At 43.6% G+C, this 13,851-nt stretch overlaps 1 protein-coding gene across 1 annotated transcript; it reads left to right on the top strand.

Annotated features, from left to right (window-relative positions):
* Window positions 1-2,652: 2,652 nt before the first annotated feature.
* LOC146197385 (uncharacterized) lies at window positions 2,653-9,851 on the top strand. The gene is made up of 5 exons (XM_084599195.1): window positions 2,653-2,835; window positions 4,478-4,619; window positions 6,233-6,321; window positions 9,201-9,420; window positions 9,669-9,851. Exons 1-5 carry the CDS (start codon window positions 2,785-2,787, stop codon window positions 9,749-9,751), a joined length of 585 nt encoding a protein of 194 aa, XP_084455321.1. The 5' UTR covers window positions 2,653-2,784; the 3' UTR covers window positions 9,752-9,851.
* The last annotated feature ends 4,000 nt before the right edge of the window (window positions 9,852-13,851 follow it).

The following is a 13,851-nucleotide window of genomic DNA, read 5'->3' as shown; positions in this document are numbered from 1 at the left end:
TAACAACCGTTAAATATTGTTGATGCATTTTCTTTCTGAGGCTTTCTCAGGAACTGTCCCGAACTAAAAAAAAATACAAATATGTATTCGTGCAAGAGCATATCTATCAAATTTCCAAATGGGGGCTACTTTTGGCTGTCTCTAAACGCACTTACTCGGACTCACGAATATAAAAGGGCACGTGAACGGCTGCGGCAGCGGCGAGGAGCGACCACCTGAGCGTGTGTGACGTCATTCGGTTTCGCGCAGGCGCATAACTCACCAGTTCGGCTCACGCGAAGCTCGGCTCTGACCCGCGTAAAGAAGCCTTTCGCTTCAAAATCACCACGCTTAGCTCCACTAAGCCCATCCATGCAAGCGATTGATTTTTATGCTTGGTTATCCTGCATTTCTGAGCCAGGTTAGACTCACATAGACCTGAACCTAGTTTACAGAGTGGAATACACGATTAAGCGTGGTTAGACATGGTTTTCTCTGGTTTAATTCCTCAATGGCTGTCGGCGAACGTCAAGGAAACGCAACCGAAGCACTGATTACAGCGCACGACTACTCTATGTCTAGTTTCGAACCTCTAGGGCAACAGAGTATACTGTGGGGCCAATTGGTCAGACATAATTCAGCGAAAAACGCTGACTTAACGCTACGTTTATCGCTGAACTGCAGGGCAACCACAGGCTGGTCTAGACGAAGCGAAGATGTCGAGGTAAATTTATGGGAGAGATCCCAGGAAGTGAACCTGATGAGCAATGGTGGAGGGGGCGGGAAAGGGTATACAAGGGACTGGCAGGCTGAGGGGCCCTGTGTAAGGCAATGTAGCACATTTGTGGAGATATTTACCTGTAGGAAAGAAGTTGGCCAGGATGTAAGAACAGGCATTAGGCGAGCGAACTAGAAAAAGAAAGGAGCACCGTCGGCTCGGCGCACCGCATGTGTATGTGGGTGTGCAAGGCTGGTTTCTCGGAGCCGAATTTGCTCGCTCCCGCTAAACCAATAAACCTTTGTCTTTAAAACAGGTTTAACAGTTTGCCAAACTCTGTGCCATCGTCCCATTTAAACCTCGGCTATTTTTTTATTTCTTTGAAGCTCCCTTGAAGCCGACGAGTGCTTCCCCTTGAAGCTTGTTGGGAAAAAGGAGCCGGAATTGCTTCTTATTTACTTTGATAGACGTAGTGCCACGTATACGTTCGTTAGCACCCCTTATGAAAATCGAATTTTCCTTTTTACTTCCTTTGTTTTTCCTTTTTGCTTCCTGAACAGCCTTCCTATAGACTTTTCCTTTCTTTTGACTAAAGGAAGTTTCCTTTGAGCTCACTTTGTTGAGACTTTCCTTTCTTTTGACAGAAGGAAGCTCATTTTTAAACTGGCTCTCTTTGGCAATATCAATAATGACCTTCCTTTGTTTTTCCTCAAGTAAAGAGAAAGTTCTCTTTACTCTTTATTCATCATACCTTCTTTTTTTTGTTCTTAAGCGAAAAAATACGAAGCTCATTTTTCTTTTCAGCTATACTTCTAATTTTTTTTCTTTCATTAGTATCCCTTGCACTTTTTTAACTTCTGAACTTTTTTGAATAAACCAATTATACATTTATCAAAATATACAAAATCGCATTTGTTTCTTTGTTGTGCAAGTAAACATCATTTTAATTTTTTTTTTCATTTTATATTAAATCCATGCTTTTTTTTTTTTTTTTTCACGCGCTAGATCTTACTTTTAGCGCAAGTTTCTTCTTGGTCACTACACAAGGACCAATAATATTCACCACCTTCCTTCCTTTGTCCTTAAGTGTAAAGATAACTTTCTTTTCATTCATTTCTTGTGCTTATTTTTGTGTGTGTGGCATTGCTTGGTCTATTTTTTGCCCCTCTGAATTTTTTAAGATAAAATATAATACATTCAAGAATTTTCATACATGTTAAAGAATGCCAGGTGGTTCTAATTCATCGCTTTCGCAGCCCGCTGGTTCGATGGCGATGCATGCGCGAGACGGCATGTACATACATCCGTGACCGCTGCTTCAGCACTCTGACACGGTACGCAACAAAGCTCGGCGCAGGGCTGGCAGGGTTCGTCAGTATTTGCGTCGGCATTGCATCCTGGCTATGGTGGCTAGCCTGGCAACTCTTGGCTCGCAGCGACGCCAAGGGCGACGCTGTTAGCAAGCGCGGCCTGCTTCCATCGTGATTTAGTGCACTTCGGTACGGCGCGACGTTGACGTCGCGCAAGTACGCTTTTACCGTGGTGGCATTTTACGAATACTGCCAGTAAAACCAACGTTCTCACGGCGAGTAAAACCAATGAAGATTGACATGCAGCACAAGAATTCCGCAGCAAAAAAAAAGGGCGCTGCAGCTGCTTGTGGCAATAATTTGCTTAAATTATTTTGTGTTTTGTTACGCATCACATATTACTACTAAAAAAACAAACATTTTAGGTTGTTTATAAATTATAAGTTTTATTTTGAAAGTTTGTGAAGTTTGCAAAAATGCATTTAAAAGTTTGCAATGGCGCTTGAGACTCTAGCGCTATCGTTTTCGTGAAAACAGCCGGCGGCATGCTTCACTATGTGTTTCATGACCGTAGGAAGTTGATTGTTCGCGTTCGTTGTGCTCGTCGTGTTTTCTTGGCGTGAGTAGTGCAAATGGCCGATCATGTCTTGGTTAAATGAGCGACCGCTCAGAAGTGGGACGTATACCCTGTAAGAAACCTACAATCAAAAGAACTGCAGGCGAAACTGATGGATAATCCAAAATACTGGAAGATTATTCCAAACCAAGGAGTACTACATGCCCAGTGGAAGGAGGGGTCGTACTCTCCTACGTTCATTCTCGGAGTGGGTAAGTAGTCAAACGTCTCTTGTCTCTTTTCGTATTCGTGTCTTAATAATGTTTACCTGTGAAACACCTTCCTTTGCTACTCGCGGTGAGTCGTCTCGCGAAGTCGTTTACATGCCCGCATTACGACCGCATTGTGTTAACCGGCAGGTGACAGTAGGACAGTAGTGCACATGGTGAAAGAGGTAGACAGTTGATTCCGGGAATTGCGTGAAATTAAAACAAAAATGCATAATGAACTGAATTTGCGGAAATAAGTAGAATAAACGCGGCTGCTGTCGTTACGTGGACCTGATTCTCCCTGTTTACACAGCAAATGGCAATTCTCGGTGTTTCGTGATAACAGGAGTAGGCTTCCCAATTTGGGCTCTATAAAAAAAAAGAAAAAAAAAAAAACACCCTGCCCGCATCGTCGTCTCGGAACGGTGCGGCATGGAGAATGGCAGCTCCTTGATTATTGAAGCTGATTTAGAACAAGTTTTAAAGATGCCCAGGGTGCTCTTTCCGAGACAATTGGTAGTGTAGCAGCGAAACGGACGCTTTCACAGCTGCAGGCGACTGAAGTTTAAGCAGATAAAAGCGCCTAACGTGTTGCCGCATTCATTTACTTTCATATTCATTTGTTTGTTTCTTTTTATTGAAGCGTCAAACATGCTTCCTTTCTTCGCTACCAGCCATTCCTCAGATTTCGCGCAGAGAGAGAAAACTTTATTAAAAAAAGGGGAAAAAAAAGTGTGTGTGGTGGGGAGGCAGTGTGTGGAGTCTCCATTCTAAGACTCCAGTGGCCTGGGCTGCCGCTTTTGCCTGAGTTACCAGCCTACGCTGGGTTGCTAGGTCAGAGCATAGCAAAGCAAGCAGTGATATCAGTTACCAACAGCATAATGCTGCAATGATTTTTAGCTGCCGATATAAAAGTTGCTCCCAGTGCGTGGGGTATGGCCAACAGGTGGAAGGGCACCGCTCTCTCCACTTCATTTTCAATGCTGCCGTTGCACTTTGCCACTACTTCTGGATGAGGCTATCTGCCACGGGATCGCATGCTCCCTTTCATAAAGCTCACGACTGTGCATGGGTACAATCCCAGCATTCATGGACGCATTTCAGTGGAGGTGAAATGCAAGTTGACTGTGTACTGTATGATGTCATTTGCACATTAAAAAACCCCAGGTGAGCCCACCACTACGGCATCCCTCATCGCTATAGCTTAAGTCGCTTTGGGACATAAAACACCATGAACCTACCATAAAGCAGAGTGGCTATGTTTTACGGTATGCGTGGGAGCTCAAACTGTTTTTCTGGAAATGCATCCTTTGTTTTGTCCACTACTGCTCAAGTGGGCATTCTGCCCACTTGAGCAGTAGTGATGCTGGATGGTGTCAGCTCGCAGTTAAACATTACCATGTCCTTTTATGTGCCAAGGTTTGCTCAAGGGCTAATGTTCCTCCTTAAGAAGTGTTGCTTTGAACCCTAAACAGTGTCCATGCTACGTTTCTCTTGTCAGTGGTCATCATTTGGTCACTATTTTGCTAATCTCATGTGTGGAACCAGATATCTGCACAATGCGTTATACTGAATAATTTTTGTATGATGCATTTGAGTGCAAATACAATTTAGTGAATAGACCTTGCCACATGTCGTTTTGCAGGAAAGCTGCAGCTGTGACAAAATGTCTAAGCCAACAGATGCAAAAAAGAGAGTCCTGGAGCTTGAGGATGAAGTGGGGTCTGCAAAAAAAAAAAGAATGAAGAAATATAAGGCCGCAAGAGATGAAGCACGTCAGATGCTTGGTATGTGATCGCTTTTTTCTGAAGCCATTGGAATGCTGATCTCCATTGTCATGAAACTGAAATTATTTGCTGTGTCACCAGATGCTACGTAAAGCATAACAAATTCAAGTGCTAACTCTTAAATGAATAAGACATCTTGGTCTGTAGCACGTCCTAGTAAAAGCACCAGTAAGATTATGTTGCTGCAATAAGGTTCCCCCTACACTGAGGATTAGGATTGGTGTTCCTCCTGCAGTTGTCTTTGCGACACATTACAGGTGGTGTACAGTAGTGCTCAGCTACACCGTGGCGCTGCTGCATGACGCCACCAACCACCATGCTTGCAGTGCACGTAGCAGATGAACTGCTGCCACTCCTGCTCTGCAAGCATGCTTTGTTTGTGTTACAGTGACTTGCGTGTCACATGTCATTGCTTGGGATCGGCATGCATCTGAGATTGAGCCTGTTGTCGTATGTGATAGCTGCATGAAAATGCATGGTAAACAAATGCCACTCAAGGTGAGCATCTGTGCTGATTTGTGCTGCTCAAGCCGAGGCCGAAAAACGGGCGCGGGTTTGGGTTCCTTTCTGTTCTGGAGTGGTCGGTGACAACAACGCTCCAGTGAACCTGGAGAGCTGCATTAGGTTCAAACACATTCACGGGGTATAAGTTGTAGCCAGATGGCTGCGGCAGGTCTGTGGTGCTCTTGCATTACTGTGGATGGCGTATCTGAATGGAACCCTTGATTCCCTCAGATTTTAACCTCAGAGTCTCCTGCAAATGATGAGGTGCATCTAGAATGAGCGCAGGAGGGACAGCAAAAAATCTAAATTTGTATGAAATTATCATATGTGGCCTCGTCCTGTCTTGGACCTTGGAATCCTTATGGCATGCGCTTCATTTTCCTGTGCCATTTTGGTCACTTAGGTGGTGTTCTTTTTTTTTTTTCACAACCGGAAATTTATGCTTGTCCAAGCTCGGCACCTGGCTCAGTAATCTGCCTAACTTAACTCGGTCACTACACCATGTTAGCAAATGTCGACACGAAAGACACACGAGATAGGTGAAGCATGGGCCATCGAGTATCAGCTACACACTCGAGTGTCAGCCTTTGTCCAAATGTATGGCGTATTGCTGCCGCCATACATGTATATTGCATGCTGACCTCTTCAAGGCCCTTGCTACCGACAAACTGTTTCAGGGATGTGATCTGGCTAACTTCTGTTAAAGCGCTCACAGCTATCTCGGCATCATCATTCGCACCCATGGATTCATTCTAAGCAATAGCAGCACCCGTCAGTTGCACTGTAGTTACAACGTCCTCCACAGTTAATTCAATCCAGGTATTTCCACAGCGAACAAAGAGATCAGAAGTGGGATGTCAGCATTGGCTTCATCAATTGCTATCAGCATCCCCTAGATTATGTACCGCTGATAGGGCGCCTTGAGTGTGTGAGTGATGCCAGTGTCTAGCAGCTAAATTTTGAATGGCTCATTTGGTGACAGAAAATGGTTGGTCATGCAGTCAAGGGCAAAGAAAAGGCTTTTCTCCTGTGGTGAATGTTACATGGGCTGCTGCTGCTAGTGATGAAATAGTATGTTTTGTTCCAGCTTTCCTTTTTTGTTTTTTCAGATGTTGCTGAGCTGGTCAATCAGCTGACGGAATCCGTTAATAATGCTGCGTGTACAACACAAGCAGTTGTGCTGCCAACCGAGGCTCAGGTTAGTTGCTTTAGTCTAGTGTCTGCATGGTTGTGCTCATTACTGCCTTTCTCGATGAAACTTTTTTAAGGGTCACACAAGAACTTGGTTCTAGCTTTATGATAGCACTGCCACAAGTCATGCACTTCCATTGAGAAGTGTGCAGGGATAGGGAAACGAGGAGCTCATTATCCATGTGAATGAAGTCAGCAGTCACTGAATTCAGAGATAGGCAAGAAGCAATGCTCTTTATGATTGGTTGGCTCTTAGGGTTTAATGTCCAAAGCGACTCAGGCTATGGGAGATACTGTAGTGCAAGGCTCTGGAAATTTCGACCACCTGGGGTGCTTTAACGTGCACCGACAACACAGAGCACACGGGCACCTTGCGTTTCGGCTCCACTGAAAAGTGGCTGCCCTGGCTGGGATGCTGTTTATGAGGCTGGGCTCACAGGCTGCATAATTAGTAGCATAATGATATTTTTAAATGAATGTCAATTTGATAGAAACGACGAAAGACAGACAGTGCTATTTTCTTAAATTCGTCAAAACAACCATGAAAAAAAATCCCAACTGCTTCCTTTCATTTTAGTGACTGTTACTTCATTCGTGTGTATATTGATTTGGAAGAGTTTTTGTGAAAGCTGTAGTGATCGGAAGTGCAAGGTTACTTTTGTTTACGCTTCCTGTTGAGCATACTTCGCTTGGGCTATAGCAAAGCCCTTTTCATCAGAAAAGAGATTTCCATTAGCTTGTTTAATATTCAGCAATTTCTTAGGTTATCGATCTCGGAAGGCCATCTTTTTGCACTACAACTCGAATGACGCAGCTGGTGCTCCTCTAATCAGTCATTTGAGCGACTTGGGCCAGTCATCATGGTATTCAAGCTAATGTGCATATAATCCACTTGCACCTGACAGCCACCTGCAATGTCACTCCGGCAAGTCGAAGGCAATTAACCACCATGGTATTGCCAGGAGGGTCTCCTTTGAGAAGGAGTTGTGGCTTCTTAAGCTGATCCAACAATAGTTCAATTTCACTTTAACCCCTTGAGCACTATTATTTCGAGATTTCTAGCTAAAATTGCTTATAATTACGATATCGTTAAAGGCCCCATTACATGAAAATTTGTCTGTGTTGTGAGTGAAACATCAAGAGCATGGCGCTGGCAAGTGGCATGGCCGAACACACATTCTTCGATGATTTGTGTGGCTTAACGAGACCACATGATATCCAAAAGTTAGGAGGAGCTGCTAACTCCGGTCGTTCATTTGAGGTGGGAAGGTGAAATACGAATCAACATTCCAGTGCTCTTCAATGCTGAGTCAGGCTTGCTACACCTAGGCTACGCAGACATGTTGATACAGCTTGGTTAAAGCAGGGCTTTATATGCTGGGTGGTAGCCTACACTGGTCGCATCGTACCCTTAAAGGCGGCGCTTAAGTGTCCCTTTAGTTTTTATTTTTACTGCTGGTTTCTATTGGTAGTGTAATAAAAAAGGAGGTATCCGAGACAAAAATATTTGAACCAGAAACTAAGTCAAATGAGCGCAGTGAAGTTTATTGCTCATTACTTGAAAAATCAACTGCCCGCCAATAAGCAGCAATCTAGTCGAGTAACATATAGCGAGGTAACTGGAAATGTTTTACAAGGGATGACCAAGAATGGAAGCCCAGGGGGTTTCATCGGAATGTTGTCAATTTTCATCCACTGACACAGAACTCGCAATAGTATCGTCTGAGCTGTCATCATCTTCGTCGGAAGAACTACTCATGTCATCACTGTCGTCTTCACTTCCCATAACACTGCAAAAATTGGTGTCTGAGCCATCTTCGGATGGCTAGGATGGCAACGAAGAAAAGCTTCTTTCCCGCGATGACGGGCCAACAGTGCATGCGTTGCCTCTACCAGGCACCATTTTTCTCATTAAGGCTGCTTAAAAGGCTTTCAAGCGGTAGAACAAAAAGCACTTAACGGGTCAGTGGTGCCATCTGTCAAATGGCGCATGACCTAAGCCACAGAGGAGCGCTGTACTCGCCTAAAACTCTCAGGGTGAGGATCTATCCTGCAAGGACAAGCACTCGTCCAAAATGGCTTGAGGGCATCTTTGCAAGGACGAGCTGCTTGTCCAAAGCGCTTGAGGGGTTAAATTATGAAAGCTACCTGTGTAAGCTGGAAACTAAATGTTACCTCAAAGTAGCACATACAGAGCAGGGAGTGCATGCTTTTGCTAAACCTTCATTGGCAGTTTTTTTAATTGGTTGAGCTTCTGATGTACGAAAAGGATGTTAGTATTTTTAAACAGGAGGTGACAATGTGGGCACTGTGCTCTGTCTAAACTGGCTTTTAATGGCCTTTGCAATGTTAATGATGAGTAAATCCCTTTATTTTCTGACTTAAAATCTGTTTTTTTTTTTTATTGTTGAAATGCAAGCATAAATTAGGTCGTTAAAAAATCTCTTATTTCTTGTTTTTTCTTCTGCTATAGCAATGCACTATTAGCGCTCAATCCTTTGCGGGGCATTATGTGCCCTCTTTTTGGCTAGTTACTTTAAATACATATTACACAATTGTCAGGTTACACTAATAAAAATGTTAAAAGATGTTTGGCCTGATTCAAAATTAGATCAAAACACCGCTCGGGAAGGTGTCAAAAACATCCAATAGTTTTCGTATGCCTTCATTGTTGTACATGTTAAAGTACGGCTTCTTGAATGTGTATTTTTACTTGCAAACAAATGACCTTAATTATGCATTTTGGGGTTTCTTTGAATGTTCTTAAGCTGGTCTAAGTTTTTCGTTGTTTGTAAAGCCCCTTCATTTTCTTATTGCATATCAAGGGATATTGTTGCATGTTACAATACTGGTCATAGTACTAATATTTGCTTTTTGTTCTTGCAGGTGCACATTGGCAGCAATATTATGGTAAATCAGCAGTTGATTGACCGCATGAAACTCAGTGCGGGCAATCAAGCAACAAAGTTTGCGTGTAACTTGGTGCGGGTTGTGTTCTCACCCGAAGAACTGGAAGAAAGCTCACTCTATGGCCGTGTCTGCAATGCCCGCAAGGAACAAGCTCCAAAAAAGGCACTGGGCTGCCCAAAATTGGATGCTGTTATCTGTAAGTCCTCGAGCTCATAGCCTGTGCATGTGATGCAAGAGCATTCTGAAATATTGTCCAAACAGCTGACTTTTCAGTGATGGTCAGGGCCATAATGCTTGCCTTAATGCATAATGCTGTGGTGCCTGCATGGCGCTCACACTGTCCGTGCTCTGTATATTTAATTTACAAAAGCTGAGGAAGGCTGGATGGACTCTAGCTTGTTCATTGCAGTCATGCTTCTAATGTTTTTTTTTTTCTTTTTGCAGCCTACACCTGCTTGCTCAATGGAGTACTAGCCAAGGTGGTCACCGGCAGTTGCGCAAGTTTGCACTGGGATTGTGGACAGTGATCCAATTTTTTGTCGCAGGGTCTTCGAAAGCAGGCCTAATTGCAAGGCCTAAACAGAGGAAGTACATCTATTCAAATAAATATAAGCTCATACAAACAAATGTTTCAGTCTGAACCTACTTCCTTCGAACATCCACCAAATATCCCATAGTCATCATTCCTTCGAACTTCCTTTGAACCAATAATTGGCCACTGCCTGTGAACTCAACTCAAACTGACAACGGTCTGTTCCCTGGGAGCTCAAAGGAAATTCACAGGAAATTCACAGGATGGTCAGAGAAAGTTAATTCACTGTGAATTCAAAATCAGTAGCCAATTCTCAGTTCAGAGGAAGTTGCTTCCTTCTGACTTTTTTGAGTTCACATTGAACTCAAAGGATGTTCCCATTTTTATAAGGGACGTGTCCCCACTGTTTTGGTTTTTCATGTTTAGCTATGTTTACTTTCACTTAGTTTGGTTAACCTTGTTATCTATGTTTACCTTAGGTTATTTTGGTTTGTTTGGCTTGTGGATCTTTGCTTAGTTTTCGGCGTACTGACTTGAACAAACATGATGTGTCTTTTATTTTGGTGAGTGATTTCTACTTGCACTTTATAGGAACTGCAGCCACACACAGTGAAAGTACTGGTAAGACAATATTTATTTTACACAGTGTCTTCGCTGGGTGAACTGCACGTGGCATCGAGCTCGTAACTTGACTAGAATAATTCGCTTGCCGCGGCCAACTTTGATTGAAGATTAAATATAAGCATGTTTACGCTGGATCATTTCCAATAGTGGTAGCAACTGTCGCATACTGTCCTTCCATCTCTGGTACAGCTTGCGGCCACGCAGTTCTTAGTGCGGCGCACTAAGTGGCGTAGATGTACGAATGAGACCATTATTTTCGTAATCGAGCCATTCGTTCCACTAGTGCGGCAACAAGATATATTGCCGGCCACCAGCTCCAAAAGAGCAGGTAATGCTGTGTACGCTGCCAGCTGACCAGCCTAAAACCATCTTCTTGTGCGAGAGGTGTGCCATTCAAGTAGATTTGAAAGATGGAGCGGCTATTGCTCGGCCGACACATATTTTGACACACCGCGGCTTTTGAATTTCGATAGCCCATGCTGTGCTCAAGCACTAAAATTAAATTTAGCGGTAGGCGACACAGTTTATTTGAAAGCCTTCCGATGAGGGCAAACAGAAACTATCGTCTGAAAAAAAAAAAAAAAAAAACTCAGAAAGAGCAGCTGAAACTGACACTGAGAAGAAAGCTTATCACCCGTTTCGGCTCAGCGTCGACAAACAGCTTCCATCAATACCACGGAGAGTTTAGTGCTCTAAGCCTTTTTGAAATTTGCGAACAGGCAGCTTATCAAACACTACGAATGGAATCTCTTTTTCATTTCGCTGATACCAGTCATTTTAAACTTCGCCCCTCCTTCTACCAGTATCTGCATTTCCCAGCTGTGTTTAATGGCGACGATTCCTTACAATTAAACACCTTTTTCATCCAGTCGGCAGCCATAAGCAGATTATAAAGCAGCATAAAACGCGTATTGCTTATAGGGACACAGTTTCCTTGTTATAGGCGCATCCGCTGCATAGTTGGATAACATGTAAAACATACTCTCCGCATGTTGAATAAACCGACCAATAAACAATACACGGACGATGCGATTAGCATGGGCGCAGCGTCGACTTCCACCACGCGAATTATTCTGGGTGCCACGCGCTTGAGTAAATCAACATGCAAAAATGTTAGACATTTTGTTCAGAAGGGAACAGAGTGATTGCTTTAAAGTCCTGGTTTCATAAACACGTTAACCAATGTACACGTGTTAGGCTCGGCTAGCCGCTTTATTTAAGCATCGTGTTTCATTTATATACTTACTTATTTTCTTCATTTCTGTGTGAGATCATTCTAATTCCTTCATATACAACCTTTTTATTCTAGAAAGTGGCGAGCTTTGAATAAAACAGGTAGTAAATCAAGTGATGCGGGTCCGTTAGCTTTTTCATGATTACGTGTCATTTCCTGCGTTCTTGATTTCCTACGGACCAGGGACCTGCCCAAGCGGCATCCTATTGCGTAATGCTCGATGTGGTTCGGAGACTTTATTTTTACTTGAAATCGTGTGCGTTTCACAGACGCAGCTATATGAAATATTTTTTCCAACGCTCACACTACTTTGTTGCCTGCATGCATAGCACCCCACCCATATTATTTGATTTGCAGAATGACGAAAATATGGAAATGAATGTGAGCCGTGTTAGATGGGGATGTTGCAAGAGACAGGAGGGTGAGCCGTGTTAAATTTATCGGAAGTTGCTCCACCATAGCCGTAGCTAGATGTTAAAAGAAGTTCCCCAAATCAGGAATATATCTCATATCTGGGTGATGTGCATAGATAAAATGAGCAGCGCTAAAGCGCGCATCATTTGTAAAATGGCCAACTATAAGACATGGAGATAGAGAGTCCACCGATCGGTTGTGTGCAACAATATTTATTTACACGCGCCAAATATTGGTTCAACTACGCAATTCAACAGGAGGCTAGTGACAACAGCTTCGCGCGGTGTATCCCTACGCTATCGCGTCAGCGCCGTCTTCCTAGGACGAATTTCCTCGAAGGCGACAGTTCGAAGAGCTGAAGGTGTGCATCGTCGCTGTTATCGCTCAATTCCATCGCTATAACGCCTTCGAACGTCGTTTTGCTTACCATCGTTCGAAAGCCGAACGCTGGTAAGCAAAACGTGATCTCGTCTACGCCGACGTCGAGACCGGCGGGCATAACCTACACCACCTAGACTACTACATGGCCAGTGTAAGCTTATGTGACGTCATCGTACTGAGATCATACTGAAAGTCGGCTTCACCCTACGATGTGCGTTTTTTTTTTTTATTCAACTCTGCTAACTCTCGAAATTTTTAGTGCTAGCGATGAAAAGGATTATACTTGTGTTACCTGTGTTATCTAATATTGCCAGTCTTTTAAAGTATATGAGAAACTTGACAGTACCCACCTGGCATTTATTTCAATGGCAGAAATGAAGTTGCGAGGACATTTCCACCTTCATTCAGAGTTACTTGAATAAACATTAAGACAGGCACAACATTCGTCTGAGAGCACATTTATTGTTAGATGGATAGATAAAGCTAAGAATGGTAGGCAGAGATACTACTCAGAACGGCGAACTTAACGACAATCGGTGTAGCTTGTCGTGAATACGAGGTCGCTTTCACGGAAGTGCTGGTCACAAAGCTGTAACGTAAATATAAAAAAAAAAACTGCTTAAACTGGGGGCAGCGATTGCCATGAGTTTAAACCAGTCATTTACTACGGCAACCACGATCACGTGGACACTAACGAGATAAAATGTTTTCTATAAGAAAATAATTTAGGTTGCAAAATAATTTTGTTCCGCATTTAAAACAGGGCGAATGCTGCTCGATTATTAATAGCTGTGCTGTCCAAATTGTGTGCTCGATATGGGCACGCCTACGCTTTAATACACTGTGCTAAATCAAATAGTCTTAAATAGCAGCACGAGTATTAGGAAGCAAACAGGAACGCTTTCTTACCACAGTGCACTTCACCGGTAACAAGTTTTTCCACGACAAAGCCTTTGTCCACGCTGCATTTTGAGGAGCCGAGTCCGACGGAAACTTGTACACTTACGGTTTGGATCCATTGGCATAGTTAGAGCGACAGTTTAGCGCACAACAACACTCAGACATTGTAAATATCTTGCTCGAAAGCGCCTATGCAGCAAGGATTAGGAACACAGCAAACACAGGTTAAAAACACGCACACTCAGGCCGAGTCGTTCCAGATCGCCTTGCTTGCGTACGCTTGCGCTCGGCGCCGTCGATCTATCCCCAGATCTCACTGTCGTGACGTAGGACTAGGGAAAAGGGAAACGCGCTGGCCTTCTCTTAGTCAAAGGGGCGTTGGCATAACTGGCATCAACCCCATGACCCATAATAGGACTGCAGAGCAGCTACGCCGTACGGGGCGCCGGTATTTCGTTTTCTGCTTTCTTGTTTACCCGGGCGCCCACACAGCGGATCTCAGATGACGTCCGTTCTGCAAGCGGTTGCGGATGTGATAAAGC

This window comes from Amblyomma maculatum, chromosome 3, assembly GCF_055883805.1.
Source record: "Amblyomma maculatum isolate TAMU_Amacu chromosome 3, ASM5588380v1, whole genome shotgun sequence".
NCBI classification, from domain to species: domain Eukaryota; kingdom Metazoa; phylum Arthropoda; class Arachnida; order Ixodida; family Ixodidae; genus Amblyomma; species Amblyomma maculatum.
Note: the sequence above shows the minus strand (reverse complement) of the source record. Positions and strands in the feature narration are given on the sequence as shown.